This window comes from Girardinichthys multiradiatus, chromosome 10 (genome assembly GCF_021462225.1).
Source record: "Girardinichthys multiradiatus isolate DD_20200921_A chromosome 10, DD_fGirMul_XY1, whole genome shotgun sequence".
NCBI lineage: Eukaryota > Metazoa > Chordata > Actinopteri > Cyprinodontiformes > Goodeidae > Girardinichthys > Girardinichthys multiradiatus.
In genome coordinates, this window is record NC_061803.1 from 28429804 (window position 1) to 28448109 (window position 18306).

The 18306-nt window shown below is 41.5% G+C and overlaps 1 protein-coding gene across 2 annotated transcripts in view; it reads left to right on the forward strand.

The window, feature by feature from the left end:
• The first annotated feature begins 619 nt into the window (after window positions 1-619).
• LOC124874895 (sulfotransferase 2A1-like) overlaps window positions 620-18306 on the forward strand; it is a 49094-nt gene continuing 31407 nt past the window's right edge. For both annotated transcript variants that reach the window (XM_047376509.1, XM_047376510.1), the window contains exon 1: window positions 620-977. In XM_047376509.1, the coding sequence (XP_047232465.1) occupies window positions 695-977 (283 nt within the window). In that variant the 5' untranslated portion in view covers window positions 620-694. The remainder of the gene's footprint in view (window positions 978-18306) is intronic.

An 18306-nucleotide genomic window follows, 5' to 3' on the forward strand; every position in this document is an offset into this window, starting at 1 on the left:
TCCTGAGGGATGTTTGGGTCAGATGGCGTCCCTCTGACATGCCCTCAGCAATAGGTCACCTATAATTTTGACTGACGGCCATTTCTTCTGCCTCTGAGTGGTGGTGGACCCCTACCTGTTCACTTCTGCTTTTTTCACATTTGCTATAATGGAGTTCAAAGCACAGAACTTGACACTTATTTCCAAGCATTTTTGTCTGACTTTCAAGTGGACAATATTAAATATTGGCAGTGTGAAGATGGCCTGCTACGCATTCCATTTTTTGGGAAATCACATCATTCCTTGCATATGTTGAATAAAGCCAATGAATGCTGTGTAATTCAATTGGTAAATGTTAAACATAATAGCTCATAACTGGACTTTACCTAATTTGACTGTATGTTTTAATTTAATCAGTTTGCTGCCAAATGAGTTGCACCAACACATTCGAAGTGTACACACTTTTGGACGTTGAAATAGGAGAATATGTTTTGAGATTCTCCAAATGATATTCATTGAGCTTTCTAATTTTATTGTCGAAAAATACGAAATTCGAGGCTTGTTTCCTCCCGTTGCCATGGTGAATTGTAGCTGCATTTCATTGATGAGGGCTCCTTATATGCTCGTGCTTAACTCAGCTGCTGGGCGCAGAGTTGAGCGACCTAATTGGTCGCTCAACCTATTCTGTAACCGACAACCCTGGGTATGACAGAGCATGTTAACCTTTCTTTGTGAAACAGACCCCGGAAGAATATATCGCGTAGCCCCATCCTACTCAAAATTCAGACAAAGTCCTTCAGTGTTTAGCTGGAACCTTCGCCGACCGTACTCTTTTGTTCCATTCACTCTGCTCGGAACCATGACTGAAGCGGACTTATACACTCTGTACAAAGGCGTTTATGTACCTAATGTGATACATAGCCCAGAGAGCCTCAACTACTGCGAGGAGTTTACGTTTCGTCCTGACGACGTTGTCATCGTAACATATCCAAAGTCAGGTGAGTGTGCCGCCGTCACACACTTAAAGAGAGGATGTTGTATTTTAGCACTTGTTTTCTGCGCCAAAATTGGAGAAAAACGCACACGTAATGACGCGTTTCTGTAATTTTCACATGACCAAGACCCCTGAGCCCTGTGCTCTACCGGTGTCGGTAGAACTAGTTTCCCCAGAGTCGGGTGCGCGCACTGGGCAGGAGGCGCGGATCTAGTTGACTGTTTAATCAACTTGACGTGAAAGTAGCCGAGTGATGTTAATTTTTTTTTAAAACGTTAAATAACAAGAACAGTATAAAACAACATACGGAAAAACAAGAACAGTGGAGAATAATATATGAATAGAAATGAAATATTTGTAAGGGCGTAAAAAGGGGCGTTTTTAGGGTCTTGGGACATTGGCGGCTGGAGCCCAGATAAAAGATTTTATTTTTCACAAGACAGCGGCCAAACAAAGAAGGTTTACAAAAATGTTACTTGTTTTTTTTTTTTTTGTTAGAAGCTGAATTTAGGAAAAACAGAGTTTAGGACTGATTAAAAAACATTTTTGCTAAAGCAGATAATGACACATTTTGTTGTATTCAGGAAAAAACCCAATCTAAGTTTTTTTTGTGACAATATGTGTTCTTAAACTCAGAGATATTTACTATGGGCCAAATAAATGTGCTTCTTTTCTCATTTATGTAAATGACATAGAAACAAGGAACCAGCGAGGAACTAAACAAACAGAACAACTAATATACACAGAGCACAGAGAGGGGAACAAAAGGCAGGTAATCAAAGAAACAGGGAACAGGTGTGACAAGGAACAGGTGAAACAAATACAAAGGCTGAGGATGGGTGAAAGGACTGAAACAGAAAACACAAACTAAGCAAGAGAATAAATCAGAGGAGGAAATAAAGAACTAGAATAACTATGAACTAAAGTAAACAGAGAAACTAGAGGGGAACATAGAAACAATAACTTAAGAAATAAACAAAGAGCCATAAGGAGAATCAAAATTACAAAATAAACCAACAAGTCCAAAATGTCACTCCATGACATAACCCCCTCCTCAAGTTCGGATTCCAGACGACCCCTTGGAAACTAAAACAAAAGTCCAAAACAACCCGACCAGGGCGGGCGGAGGGGGCCCCGGAAGGAGGGCAAGAGTCCAAAACACAAACCACCAAACCAGGGTTGGCGGAGGGGGGCCTTGGGAGGAGGGCCAGAGTCCAAAACAAAAATAACTCCCAATAAACAAAACAATAAAACCAAAGTCCATAATCTCCAGGGGCGCATAACATGTATGACGTGGCGAGACCCTCAGAGACTTGGCCCTGGCGTCCAACTTGGACCCAGGCAGAAACTCTGAAGACTTGGCCCTGGCGTCCACCTTGGACCCAGGCAGAAACCCTGAAGACTTGGCCCTGGCGTCCAACTTGGACCCAGGCAGAAACCCTGAAGACTTGGCCCTGGCGTCCGGTTCGGACCCAGGCTGCAACGAGTCAGGCAAAGAGTCAGGCTCTGGTGTGTCAATCAAAGTCAAAAAGTCAGTCCGTATCTCCAGTAACACCCCCCAGAGGAAACTGAGCAGGTGCTCAGGATCAGGTCTTGGAGACAGCCCATCCATGGGCTCCACCGAAGCATGGTGTGGGAATGGAGGCAGCCCGCCCACGGGCTCCTCCGTGTCATGACGAGGCTCAGTAGACCCGGCGACGGCCGGCTGAGGCTCCGTAGATCCGGCGGCGGCCGGCTGAGGCTCCGTAGATCCGGCGGCGGCCGGCTGAGGCTCCGTAGATCCGGCGGCGGCCGGCTGAGGCTCCGTAGATCCGGCGACGGCCGGATGAGTCTCTGTAGATCCGGCGGCGGCCGGCTGAGGCTCTGTAGGCGTAGCTGCATGCTGTGAGTCCAGAGGCATGGCTGCCTTAACGGCCACGAGAAGAGGATCGAAGGGACCTCCAGCGGAGAGTGGAGCTGGAGCGTCTAGCCATCCCTCTGCAAGAAACTCATCTAGTAAAATAGTGTGCACGTCAACCAGATCCTGAGGATTGATAGTCAAGTGAGGAACACACTCTAGGCAACGTGACTTCATAAGTTCCTTTTTGATCTCCTGCAACCCGGCCTGAACCCATGGCGGAGCAGGAGGTCGTACCGACGAACGGAGACCAGCAGAGGGCATGACGAGCTCAGGTGCTGCTACTGCTGCTGCTACTGCTGCGGACGTGGCAAGCTCAGGCGCTGCTGTTGCTGCAGCTGTGGACGTGACGAGCTCAGGCGTTGCTGCTGCTGCGGACGTGACGAGCTCAGGCGTTGCTGCTGCTGCGGACGTGACGAGCTCAGGCGTTGCTGCTGCTGCGGACTGCTTGCGGCGCCGGCGACATCTCCGACGAGATGGGGCAGGCTCCGAACTGGGAGAGTGCGCTGCAGGCAACTCTGGCTCCAAAAACGAGGAGGAAAAGTAGACTGGAGCCAGTGACTTACTCCGGGGATGAGGAGAGGGTCTGTGACGCAGCGGACCGGTACCCGGAAGAGGCCTAGCCAGTCTTGTGCCCCAAAACGGTGACCGCTGCTCTCTCTCCTCCTGATCCTGACGTGCGCTCTTCTCCGCGGCACGTCGGAAATACTCAAAAAAGGTAATCATCTCTGGTTCTGCTTGGTCCTCTTTTTGGCTGGTTCCTAATGTCGGGGAAGCACTGAGGGTCGGACCAAAGTGCAGACAAGAGCTCGGTAGCCGCATCATAATTTATTCCACACTCCAGGTAGTATGGCAAAACGTAGCAAAACGAAGCATGAACAAAACATAGTCATGGTACACGTAGCATAAACGAAGCATAGACAAAGCATAGACATAGAAACGTAGCATAGAAACGTAGCATAAACGAAGCATAGACATCACCGACATAGAAACAAGGAACCAGCGAGGAACTAAACAAACAGAACAACTAATATACACAGAGCACAGAGAGGGGAACAAAAGGCAGGTAATCAAAGAAACAGGGAACAGGTGTGACAAGGAACAGGTGAAACAAATACAAAGGCTGAGGATGAGTGAAAGGACTGAAACAGAAAACACAAACTAAGCAAGAGAATAAATCAGAGGAGGAAATAAAGAACTAGAATAACTATGAACTAAAGTAAACAGAGAAACTAGAAGGGAACATAGAAACAATGACTTAAGAAATAAACAAAGAGCCATAAGGAGAATCAAAATTACAAAATAAACCAACAAGTCCAAAATGTCACTCCATGACAACATAACTCTCAAAGTGCCACATGATAAAAACAAGTGCTAAAAAATGAAAACACAAGGAGAGCATGAGAACAAGAAGAGGCAAAAGGAAATGAGGAAGAGTTCAATTAAAAGTTTTCCTAAAAAGGTGGGTTTTAATGCCACATTTAAAGTCATCCATAGTCTGTGGTGTCCTCAGGTGATCAGGGAGAGTATTCCACAAACTGGGAGCAGGTAAACAGAAACCCCAATTTCCCTTTGTACCATGCCCTGTCTGGGGAGGTTTCAGGAGATACCCAGAGGAAGATCGGAGTGAGCTGGCCAATAGGGGATGGAGGTCCTTGAGATAGAGGGGGGTATCACCATAGATGCACTGGTGGGTAATGGGGAGACTTTATACTCAATCCTGGAAGCCAGTGGAGCGATTTAGGGATGTGGGTGATTTGGCCATGTTTGTGCAGCTTAGGCAGGATCCTAGCTGCACTGTTTTGAATGTACTGCATCTTCTGAAGGCTTTTCTCTGGGATCCTGGTGAAGAGGGCATTGCGGTAGTCCAGCCTGGAGGAGACAAAGGCATGGACAAGTTTTTCCGCATCTGCAGAAGTGAGTGTGGGACGGAGTTTAGCAACGTTCCTGAGGTGGATGAAGGATGTCTTGCAGAGATGTTTGATGTGAGCTTCAAAGGTAGATGACAGTCCATTTGACACCCAGGTTGGTGACTGATGTTGACAGTGGAATATCTTGTCCTGAGAAGGTGATCCTGGTAATGTCAGATGACTGAACCTGATGTGGAGCCCTGAATAGGATGGCTTCAGTCTTGGAGCTGTTTAGCTGCAAAACGTTTTGCACCTTCCATGCCTTTATTTCCTCCAGGCAGGTGGTCTAAATGGATGATGGCAGGGCAGCAGAATGAGTTTGGTTTGTTCTGAGGTAGAGTTGAGTGTCATCAGCATAAAAGTGGAATGAAATTCCATGCCTGTTGATGATATGGCTATGTAGAGAATGCACAGGATGGGGCCAAGCACTGAGCCTTGAGGGACACCACAGTTTACGGTATGTTTAAACCACTTGCAATTAAAAAAAACAAAAAACAAATTTATACTTCATGTCATCATTATTCCAGATATAATTTTTATGAAGAGAACAATTGTGTTTGTACAGAAGTAACCAGCTTAATAACATCTGTTTATGAAACAGAGACAACTTCTACGGTATTTTTGGTGTACTGTAGTTACATCTGAGGAAAAGATCATCCTCCAACAGTGTTAGAAAATATAACTGGGAATAGAATTCCAGATAAAGCTTGGATTTTTCATTTCATCGTTCCATTGTTCAAAGATGTGAAGCTAAGGGGTTTAATCCCACCTTTTTCAGCTTTGTTCATTAGAATGCTTTTCTTTATGAGATAGCATTTATTTTCTCATATAAAGTTTGAATTTATTCTGCGTCCTACATTAAGAAGAAAAAGTAAAAAAAGTTGACTTACACTTCTGAAGGTATATATTTGTTATGATTTGGGGTTGTTTGGTTTTTGGTTTCTGGGTTTTTGTTGGTCTTATTCACAGTTCAAGTTTTGAATCATGTTTCTGTTTGTTTTCCTGGTCATGCTTTTGTTTTGTCGTCTTGTTCATGTTTTGTCAAGTTTGGTTTTCGGATCTGGTTATGCTTTTGCTTCATGTTTTTCTAGTTTGTGTTCAAGAGTCTCTGTTTTGCTCCAGCCACGTTTTGTTCTGTTGATTAAGTTTATTCGGTTCACCTGCTCCAAGTTAATCTGTCTCCTTGTTCCACCTGGTTTTCACTCCATATATACACACCTGTTCAGTTAGTCATGGCAGAAACATTCTGTTATGGTTTGCGAGATATAGGACCCCAGAATGCAGACGAGCAGGCAGCGTGATGGTAAGTGCAAAGGTTTAATAACAGAAACTCACTCGCAGCAGGAGGCAGGAACAAAACAAACGGGCAGGCAAGACAGGCATGGCATGATCAAAAAAAAAAAAAACAAGACTTGGTTTGAGAAAAATTGCTTTTATGTGACACACTGCTCCGAGCAACCGGTCCTGAGTATGGCAGTGTCACTGCCACTCTGTGCCGCACTGACAGGTGTATTTCCCTGCTTCATCCCTAGTGTAGTTTAATGGCCTTATATACCACCTTCTTTTCTTTTTGTTTTTCCAAAGCTACAAGGCAAATTAGCTCTGGCTCCTCGTCCAATGACGCCATGGCAAAAAGTGTGCAAAATGTTGGACTTCATCACCAGAAATGTGGGAAATTGGTACACTCGACTATGAAACCTCAAAGCGCGCAGAGTCCATGTAGGGTCCACACTGCACATAGTACACTGAACTGTGTTCTGCCCTTAAAAGGAGACCACTCTTTTATTTGAGTCCTGTCAACATGTCTGGGGAACGTCTGTTGTAATTGTTGGCCAGAGGTAATTGCTAGACAAAGCTGTGTTACTTTCCTTCTTTGCTGGTCCTCGCTGCAGTTACTGCAGTTGTTGTAGTATGACTGCACCCTGCTAATGACAGACAGCTAGCATCTGGAGAGAAGCCTTGATATAGGGTTGCAGAGAAACCTCTACAGTAATAGCTATACTTTTTTGTTTTAGGTAACTAAAAGTTCATATGCTCCTAGTATGGATGGTAATAGGCAGCTAGTTAATGGTTCATCTGTGTTCCCTAAAATAAAGTTTTACTAAAAATTCACATAGCACTTGTGATTTACCTGTGGCCTTTAACAGTTCTAGAAAAAAGAAACTATTCTGTGTTTTCACTACACCAAAATAAAATGAATACTTACTTTTCTGGATTTTGCCCCAGGGTAACTCAGTTTATATCACGCATGTCTCACATTAAAGCCCACAAATGTTCAAAAAAAGACAGTCACTAAGTTAATATGCAGTAAGACTGGCCCAGGGTTAGGGTTAGGGTGAGTCTGCATTATATCCACTTTATTACTTGGCAGTGTCAAAACTTTAAGTCTGCTGTAGGCTGAATCTTGTGGTTCCTTGATACCCAACATTTGGTTCAGTTACTTATGGTTTATGTTTTTCTCTTTTCCATCAAGCAGAAACTACAGTAATAAGTACATGAAAAGTCATCACAATGTCAAGCAAAGGCAAATGGGAATTAATCTCCTGACTGACACTTTTTTCCACCTGTTATGCTAGCAATGACAATTAGCTAAACATTCTGCATATTACAAACGTAACATATGATGTTTGGGGTAGGCCTGATTACAGGTCATTATTTCCATAGTTTCAGACTACCCAAAGAGAATTTCAAAATGTTCTGTGGATACGTATAATTTGTCAAACGAATTACAACCATACATTCAGACATTCAGGCCTTGTAGAGCTGTGCACCAGCTAAATAAACAAAGTACAAGGTGTAATCTTTTCTCACAATGTCACTAAGACCTGATTGGAGATATGAGCAACCTTTTCCCTGTAATTGCACTACTGTGCCCTATAGGGCACAGTCTAAACCGTTTGTAACCCAGCCTACCACTGCTGACATCCCCCTTTTTGTCCACATGGCCCAACCCATGCATCAATTTAAAAAGACTGAAAAAATGTTTTAGCAACAAGGATCACATTAGTTAGAATGTAAAGAAATTAAATATATATATATATATTTTCTTGCCAATAAATTGTTCCTCATATGGTTCATTAATTAAAATTTGTGCATTAAAATAAAGGTCTATTTCCCTATTAGACCGTTTATTTTATGATTTTGTTAGCTTACATATCATTTAAAGCCATGCATGTAGTTTTAACCTAGATAAACCACATAGGATTGATGGATTTGAAGTATTTATAGCTTTAGGTAGTTCTATGTTTTAGCAATTTAAAGTATTAAAATTATTCATTAAAAATGTATTCCTGTATCATTATGTATTTAAATGAATGACGATTAATGAAATTGGCCTCGGAGTTCCCCAAAATTGAAAAAAATCTGGTTGTTCCTAACTGCAATTACCTCAGTTTTATTAAAAACAAAACATGAATTCAGTTCATTAATGTTTCACTTATAAAGGAGTCACCCATCATCTTGATTTATCTTGTATAAAGATGAGTAAATCTAAATTGATGGAAATTTGTCATGCAATTTTAATGTATAAACCCGACAAAATAAACCTAATTATTAATTCCCACTAAGTTAAGAATCATTACTTAGGTTCATCAAAAATATTTAGCTTATCCTTAGATTATTTTGAACTTTCAGCTAGTTTAATGGCACCAGGGGAAGCATCCAGTCTAGTAAATCCTCAATGATACTGCAAGCAGCACTAATAGTGTCCCTATTTCTGTTTATTTTACACTTTTTATTTATTTCTTTTATTTATTTGTTTTTTGGCACCTGTCTCTTCCTTCATACTTTGTGCTATTTTAGCCATTCAACTTTTAAAATGTTCAGCTCATTTAGGAAATTCCAGCAATAACTTTTTTTAGTAATATTTTTATACTTTTTAAATATATATATATATATATATATATATATATATATACTTTTTAAAATATTCAGCTTTTTTTGCCGATTTTCATCCCATTGAAATGAATGGAAAATCTCAAAAATTCCGCAAAATTCAGCAAAAAGTGTGCGCTCTTTCACAGCTAGCTACTTCCACATACTTTCAGCTAGAAACTCCATTCAAAGTTTAAACGGGTCACAAGACATATCTTAAGGCTTGTGTATATACATGTAGACTTTCACTGAAGCCTTGTGGTAGTCTGGTGTAAGTGTATTTTTTCCCTTTAACTGAAAGCCAAATAAATGCTGTGACTCTTCATGCAGTGGTACTGTAAAGAAAGCATTGCTAAGATCTACCACTGAGAAATATTTTTTATCTGGAGTTAATGAATGCATTAATGTGTGTGGATTCGGGACATCTGGACTCGCATGTCACACTATTTTATTTATCGGTCTAAGATCCTGAACCATCCTCCACTTTCCTGTGCCGACTTTCTGCACAGCTTCTGGTTTCGAGGGATACTGGCGAACTACTGACCATTCTTCAGATATTAATTTAACCTTATATGGTGGAAACCCCTTTATAAGTCCTACATCAGTTGATGATTGGGACCACAGTTCAGGTGGAACAGCAGCTAAGGCAGGGTGCCTCTTGCTCTCTTTGCTTTCAGCTAGGCCCTGTATCTGTCACTTTGCCTCATCCAAATGTGTCTATGGATGAACTTTGACTATCCACCCTAAAGTGAGTTTCCAGATTCCTGTGTTAGGATCTACTTTCCAGTCAGAGCTTGTTAATGCCTCATATCTCCCTCTTTCAGCACACTGTATAAAGTTTTCTAATTCTTTCCACTGACCCCCCACAGGTTTAGTTAATGACAGATGAGGTGTACTGCCTTTAAACTGTTGAAGCTGTCTTCCTGACAGTATGATTGAGGAGGAAGATTTCCCTGTTTTGGGGTCAACATACAGATACTGTATGGAAACAGTCTGATTATTTTCTCTGTGAAAAACAGTATCATACTGATGATCTGGCCCTGCAGTATTTTTATATCTCATGGTTACATGGAGTTCAGTATCTGGCATGTACTGTGCCTCCTGGGAAGTTTGTTTTTCTCTGGTTCTCCTCAGCAGTTCTCGAGCTGTTGGTGTGGGACCTAGATCAAGGGACCAGTAATAATGCGGCTGTGAGAGTTCATTTAGGACTAGGGCATCTTCTTCTACTACAGCTTTCATACCTGTTTCTGTTGATACTATATTTATATGCAACTTTTGCATAAGATCTCTTCCCAACAGGTTTACTGGACATTTTTGACTTATCAGAACGGGAGCCTGACAAGTAAGTTTTGTCTCAGGTTCTGTTATTGTTACTGGTGCACTTAGGTAATGTACCTCTGATGTGCCAGCTGCTGATCTAACATGCATTGCGGTGTTAGAATATTTTATTCCGGGTGGATTTTTAGTTAGCACAGTTCTACATGCCCCTGTATCACACAAACAGCTATATACTTTGCCATTTATTATGATGTTTTTATATGGCAAATCTTGCGTCCTACTTAGTGCTATAAGTTCCAGTGCTGCTTGTATATCAACTTCCTCCATTTCACTACTGTTTTTCTCTGCTAGTGGGGGAGGAAGTGGGGGCTGTGGCTGTAATTGTCAATTCTGGGTAGAATTGGGGTTATACACCCGCTTTTCATTACATTCTCTTGCAAAATGTCCTGGCTCATTGCAGATCCAGCAGTTTTCATCTCTTATGCCAGGGTTTTGTAAAATTGTCCTACATTCTCTAGCATAATGCCCTATTTTTCCACACCTCAGACACACATTGCTCTGTGTGTAACTGTGTCGTGGCCCTCCTCCTCCTCCTCCTCTGAGACCTCTAAATCCCCTCCGTCCTCTTTGCCCGCTTGCCCCTAAGCGATGCAAAGCCATTAAGCTGTCTTGCATTCCAAACGTATCTGTCTTCCTATCTCGTTGTGTTTTATGAGCGTGCTGCGCATACTCCAAAGCTTGTGTAACAGTTCCTGTATTTTGATGAACCCAGTGTTTATCTACAGGTCCTTCTCAAAATATTAGCATATTGTGATAAAGTTCATTATTTTCCATTATGTCGTGATGAAAACTTAACATTCATATATTTTAGATTCATTGCACACTAACTGAAATATTTCAGGTCTTTTATTGTCTTAATACGGATGATTTTGGCATACAGCTCATGAAAACCCAAAATTCCTATCTCACAAAATTAGCATATCTTTAAAAGGGTCTCTAAACGAGCTATGAACCTAATCATCTGAATCAACGAGTTAACTCTAAACACCTGCAAAAGATTCCTGAGGCCTTTAAAACTCCCAGCCTGGTTCATCACTCAAAACCCCAATCATGGGAGAGAATTTAAGTACACCCTTTCATCAAACATTTTGACAGGTGGGCGGGACTTCCGGTGAGGGCGGGATTTCCGGTTGGCGCCATGTGGGCGCCATGTGGTTGCCATGTGGGCAGGAGGTCACGTGGTCAAGCAGGTGGTGTGTCCAAGGGGGCGTAACCGTGGTTGCTGATTGGTTGTTGTCATTAGGGGCAATACCTTAAATGAGTCAATTAAAACACAGGGGTGTGTTTGTTATAAATAGAACAAGACAAATATGGTATTATCGGAAACTGTTTGGCATCAGCACCAATTAAAAATAGAGGGGGTGTGTTTGTAAGCATCGTTAAACCTTGAATAACCCAATGAAAACAATAGGGCGTGCTTTAGTGTTTACTTTAAATACAGAGATAAAACTCTGCACTTTACATGCAGCATTCGTTGGAAAAAAGAACACCCGTTCAACAATGGCTAGAGTTAAGAGAGTTTATCGTCAAGCGGAGGAGAAACGCAACGCGTGCCAAGATGATGATGATGATGAACAAGCAACTGCATCATATACTTCCTCAACGGAGATACCTATCGGAATTCCCGTCATGACATACTCTACCGATGATGAGGATCCAACATCAACTTCAACAACCATGGTTGAAAATCAGACCTCGGTTCGGCCAGGTCTGTGACCCCAGTGACCGTCTACCAGTATTCATCCCGTGAATTGAATGCTCCTAAGAAATCAACATACTACATCTGCAGGGTACAAAGACCCCCGTTCGACACTCTGCAGCAAGAATGGTCTTTGGAGCCATATGGCCTGGTTGGCAGCTGGGGTTATATTTTCATGTATGAAATAGGAGAGCTTTGCCTGTATCAATTGGATCAAGATGAGGTATTTAATGGATCACTGGCTCTGTGTACACTCACCCACAGCAACTGGGCTGTGTTAAAGCTTGCAATCCCGCACCTTAATGATAGCCCTGAAACAGTCTCAAGGCAGGAGAGGGAGGAAGAAGAAGAAGAAAATGAACTGTCTCCTCGACCTGTAAAACGGGCGAGAATGTTTCATATACCATCCGATGTTGAAATAGCTGAGAGAGAACCTCTCTTTAGCGCAGTGTGGGGGTCAAAAACCACAGCAAATGGCCGCTGGTCTTTTCGGGCAAGCAGACGCAGGAACAACCGGACGAGTCCCTCAGATCTGTTTGTGTTGGAGGCTTTCAATCAAGACTGCGGCGTATTCAAGACAATGCTGGCTCTGCCGTTTGAAGCTTGGGCAGAGAAGATGAGTGAAATTGGACATCGTCTTTCCGACCTTTTCCAAAAGTCACGAAGTTGGATCGATGTCATGTCAGTGAAAAAAACGCTGACGTTTCCTGTTTTACGTTTAGAACGAACCCTCTTCTGAGGACACGCCCCTTCCTATGATATATATACGGGGGGATAACTGCAAGCTCACAGACACTGAGAATCGTATCATGAGAATGAGTGGACCGACACCATACAGGGATCTCTACAACCACCGAGCAGAGATCCACTTCTCTCCTGAGCACGATGAAAGCTTCAACATTGGACCATATCATCCGCCTTCCCCTGACCTCTTCTCACCATCCACCTCAACATCCTCATTCTCAGAGAACCACTTCAGTCCTGCATCACCTACAGGATACAACATGAAATATCTACCGCTTTCTCCAGTCCTCTGCTCACCATCACCGCTATTCATGGCTGAGTCTGTAGACGCGAATGTCCTGCCTGAAGACATGAAGGTGGTCGTGGAGGAGGAGGTAGCCACCGGCTACTCAACCTCTACCGAAGCCCCTACATAAACCCTGGGACCGATGGAGGACCCTCAGCCTTCAGCAGAGGATGAGAGTAACCAGGAGGACGAAATTGACGGTTGGTTCTCAACCACCCTCATCAATACGGTGAAAACAGCGATACTTCATTTATTCAACATAACCTCTTTGAACTATCTCAGAGAAACCTGCTATGGATGTATAACGAACCACCCGAGCCAGCGTCAACACCATTGCCTGGAGGTACTGGGGGAGGATTATTACCAAGTCAACTTTCAACGCATCGTACAACGACTCGTAACCCCCAAACTCGTTCCTGCTATTCAGAATCTTCTGGTACTTCGACGCATACAAACGGATGACTTCAGAGTGAAGACGATTGCCAAGACGGTTTTATATGAACTGAAATCGGTACAAGGCAACCACAGTGCAATAGCGCACGTTTATGATCGCATGATCGATGAGAAACATCTCAAACAACTTAACTCTGTTTCAGAGTGCTATGGACTGACAAACTGATCTCACATGTTTGATGACTTGTTGTATCATTTTTTTTTTTTTAGTATTCCAGTACTTTAGTTAATCTGCATTATATGATTTTTCTTCTTTTTTCTTTTTACTATTAAATACAATTAAAGTAGGAACATAGTAACCTTTCCCAAAAGTGTTGTTTAAAAGCTAGTAGTGTTTGAATTCATCTGCATTTTATCTGATTTTGTTTTCTGGTTGTTTTTTGTTTATATTAAATACAAAAATAAAAAAAAATAAGGATAAATCTACCCTCCTGTGTGTTTTTTCTCATTATTTAACAAGTAATCGGCAGAGTGAGCATAAGGCAGAGATGGCAGGAAGACGGCTGATGAAGAAAGTATATTATAGCCCTTCAAATCCGGGAAGTTTTGGGGGTGTAGATAGGCTGAGGAGGGTTATGCAAGATGAAACGGGAAAGAAGGTTGCGGTTGAAAAAGTTAAAGATTTTTTATCAGGAGAAGATACCTATACTCTACATAAACCTGCAAGAATAAAGTTCCCGAGAAACAGAGTTTTTGTCATCAGACCATTGAGGCAGTTCCAGGCTGATCTCTGTGACATGCAAGCTCTGGCCATGGAAAATGATGGTTATAATTATTTATTAACAGTCATTGACATCTTTTCAAAAAGGGCGTATGTACGAGTTTTGAAGAGGAAAACAGCCGCTGAGGTGGTAAAGGCATTTGAATCAGTTTTTACAGAAAGTCAGACCCCCAAAAAACTTCAGACTGATGCCGGTAAAGAATTTTTTAACAAGAAATTTAAGGTTTTAATGGAGAAACACGGTATTGAACATTTTGCCACAGCGAGTGAAGCAAAAGCTTCAGTGGTCGAGAGATTTAACCGCACATTAAAAACAAGGATGTGGAGATATTTAATTCTGAAACTAGAAGGATGACACACCTTCAGCGTTAGTTCAACATGAGCCCGAAGAAGAATCCAGCGTGGGAGGATTTTGAGGAGATAAGGAAAGCATTGGATTTTCTTTCTGGAGAAACCGCGGCCATCCGACTCCAGCAAAAGTACATCCTGGACTTGGTTGAAGAGGTGAAAACTTTGCGATTTCTTAATGAACAAAAGGATAAGCGGATCGCCTTTCTGGAGAATCGCGTGGCAGATTTGGAACAGTACACCAGGATGAACGAAGTGATCATCACCGGACTGCGTGTCAGGCCCCACTCTTACGCCGGAGCGGTGGCAGGGCCCTGTCCGGCTGGTGAGCCGTCACCTCGCGTGACGGAGTCCACGGAGGAACAGGTGGCCTCTTTCCTCTTGTCCAAGGGAATAAAGCTGGACTGTGACTCCGTGGAAGCATGCCACCCTCTCCCGAGACGAGGTAACAACGACAGACCGGCAATCATCATGAGGTTCAGCAACCGGAATCACAAATCTGCTCTGCTGAAACAGGCCAGGTTGCTGAAGGGGTCAGACGTGTTCATTAACGAGCACCTGACCAAGAAAAACGCCGACATCGCAAGGAAGGCCCGGTTCCTGAGGAGACAGAAGAAGATCCAGTCCACGTGGACCACGAACTGTAAAGTCTTCATTAAGCTGATCGGAACACCGGAGGAGGCGAAGGTTCTGGTCGTTCGGGACATCACGGAGTTGGATAAATATGACTGAACTATCTGAGGAGCGTTTGAGCACAGGTGATATCACGCACGACTCACTTCAGCATGTCACAAGTTACAGGAACTCTTTCTTCTTCACTTATGAACACAACACTAACACCTACAACTGTTAGTGCCGATAACTTGGAGCTGAAGACATTCAGCTATACGGATTATAAAAGTCAGGACATGGAAGTGGATGTGGATCCAGATAACAATTTCTTTAATGATATGGTTGATAACTGCTGCTACTACACAACGGATCAATACAACAGGGAAGTTAAAGTAGATAATAAGCTTTCAATCATACATTTCAATAGCAGAAGTTTATATGCAAACTTTAACAGCATCAAAGACTGTCTGAGTCAGTTTAAACAACCATTTAGCATCATAGCGATCTCTGAAACCTGGATCAGTCATGAGAAGGAGGCTGACTTTGAGCTGGAAGGTTATGAGTTTAATTATATCAACAGAGAAGGGAAACCTGGAGGAGGAGTAGCTGTGTATGTTGATAAAAACTTAAAGTAGAAAATAGTAGAAAACATGACCAGAGTGACTAAAGATGTATTTGAGTGTATAACCGTTGAAATATATATGGAAAAGTCAAAAAATGTCATTGTCAGTTGTGTTTACAGAGCTCCTGGTTCCAATATGGAAATATATAGAGAATGGTTTGAGCAAACATACACAGCTACATCTCAGAAGGTCTTTTTCATCTGTGGGGACTTTAATATTGATCTACTTAACTCAACTAATCATAAACCTACTGAAGAGTTCATTAACACCATGTACAGTTTGAGCCTTTTTCCCAAAATCACTAGACCCAGCAGGATCACACTGAACAGTGCCACATTAATAGATAATATATTTACTAATATCTTAGATAATAATACAATAAGTGGATTAATTATTCAGCATATTAGTGATCATCTTCCAGTCTTTGTTGTTAGTGACAATTTCTATATAAAAAATAAGAATAAAAGTAATCCACACTTTAAAAGAGTAAGAACAGAGGAATCACTCATATCTTTCGAAGATGATTTACTGAAACACAACTGGGAGTCTGTTTTGCAAGAAGGTAATGTTGATTTAGCATATGAACATTTTCTAAGTACCTTTAAAGTATTATATGATAAAAACTGTCCATTAATAATGTACTCTCACAAAAACAAATACTCAGAAGCTCCATGGAAGACAAAGGGTTTACAAAATGCCTGCAAAAAAAAGAACAAACTTTATAGAGATTTCATAAAGTATAGATCTTTAGAGGTGGAGAATAAATATAAGAAATATAAGAATAAATTAACTGCTATTCTACGATTAGCTAAACAGGATTACTACAGTAAAATATTAGATAGAAATAAGATAAACATTAAAGGGATTTGGAATGTATTAAATAATATTATCAAGAAAAACTTGAGAAAAATTAATTTTCCGCAGTTTTTTATAGATAATGATGGCAAATTGGAGGAGAGTAATGACGTTGTTCATAATTTCAACAAATTTTTTGTGACTGTGGGACCCAAACTGGCAGAAAAAATCCCTGATCCTACAACAACTGGAGCTCTGAATGAAACATTAATCAGTAGAAATCCTTTTTCTATGTTTCTCACTGCAGTGGGAGGAAAAGAAATTATAGATATTGTCAATAAATGTAAAAGCAAAAGTTCAACTGACTGTGATGGTATTGATATGACAATAATCAAGAAGGTAATTGAGGGAATTATCCAGCCTCTGACTTATATCTGTAATCTGTCACTTCAATCGGGTAAATTTCCAGAAAAGATGAAAATTGCCAAAGTTATTCCACTCTATAAAAATGGGGACAGACACCATTTCACAAATTATAGGCCTGTTTCTCTACTTCCACAGTTTTCCAAAATTTTGGAGAAATTATTTGTGAGTAGACTAGATACATTCATTAATAAACATAATCTGCTTTCTGAAAGTCAGTATGGATTCAGATCACAAAGATCTACAGCAATGGCAGTCATGGAATTGATAGAGGAAGTCACTGGCGCCTTAGATAATAAGAAATCGGCAGTTGGTGTATTTATTGATCTCAAAAAAGCTTTTGACACAATAAATCATGAAATATTAATTAAGAAATTGGAGCGCTATGGCATCCGGGGAGTAGTTCTGCACTGGATGGAAAGTTATCTAAGCAACAGGCAACAATTTGTGCAAATGGGTGACTGCCGGTCACCATGCTTGGACATTGTTTGTGGTGTTCCCCAGGGGTCAGTACTGGGGCCAAGATTGTTTATTATTTACATTAATGACATCTGTAAAGTTTCTAAAGTACTTAAATTTGTTTTGTTTGCAGATGATACTAATATTTTTTGTACAGGTGATAATTTGGATCAGCTTATGGCTGAAATCAACTTAGAGTTATGTCAACTTAAGATATGGTTTGATATGAACAAATTATCATTAAATTTGGATAAAACCAAGTTTATGTTGTTTGGAAACTGCGGAAGAAGAACAGATGTTCAGATCCTAATAGATAATATAGCAGTAGAGAGAGTTAAGGAAATTAAGTTTTTGGGAGTAATGATAGACAATAAGATTTGCTGGAGACCTCATATAAAATACATTCAAACAAAAATATCCAGAAGTATTGCTGTTCTCAGCAAAGCTAAATATTTTCTAAATCATGATGCTCTTCATATTATGTATTGTTCACTTATATTACCTTACTTGAGCTATTGTGTGGAAATCTGGGGCAACACCTATAAAACCTCACTGCGACCGTTATGCACATTACAAAAAAGGGCCATCAGAATGGTTCATAAGGCAGGATTCCACGACCTTACTAACATACTATTTATAGAGTCCCGCCTCCTCAAACTCCCAGATCTGGTAGAATTTCAAACAGCTCAGCTGATGTATAAAGCTAGAAATAAACAACTACCAGAAAATATTCAAAAGCTGTTCACTGATAGAGTGGGGGGTTATGACTATAGGGAAAATCTCAATTTCAGAACCTTGAGGGTTCGAACCACCATGAAGAGAATGTGCATTTCAGTCAGTGGTGTGAAGGTCTGGAATAAACTCCAAAAAGAGCTGAAGCAATGTCCAAGCATGAGTCTGTTTAAAAAAAGACTAAAACTGATGTTTTTCAACATGTATTGGGATGAAGAGGCGAGGTGAATGGTATCTCATCTGAGCACGGTATGTATGTGTGTGTGTGTGTGTGTGCGTGTCTGTGTTTCTGCTGTGTGTTTGCATGGGGTGCCTGGGGGTGCGGGGCCCTCTTCTTTGCTTCTGGTACTCTGTAGCTGCAGCCTGACGCTGCAGTTGTTGCAGCCTGGCTTCTCTCGCTGCTCCTCGCTCTGTGCCTCG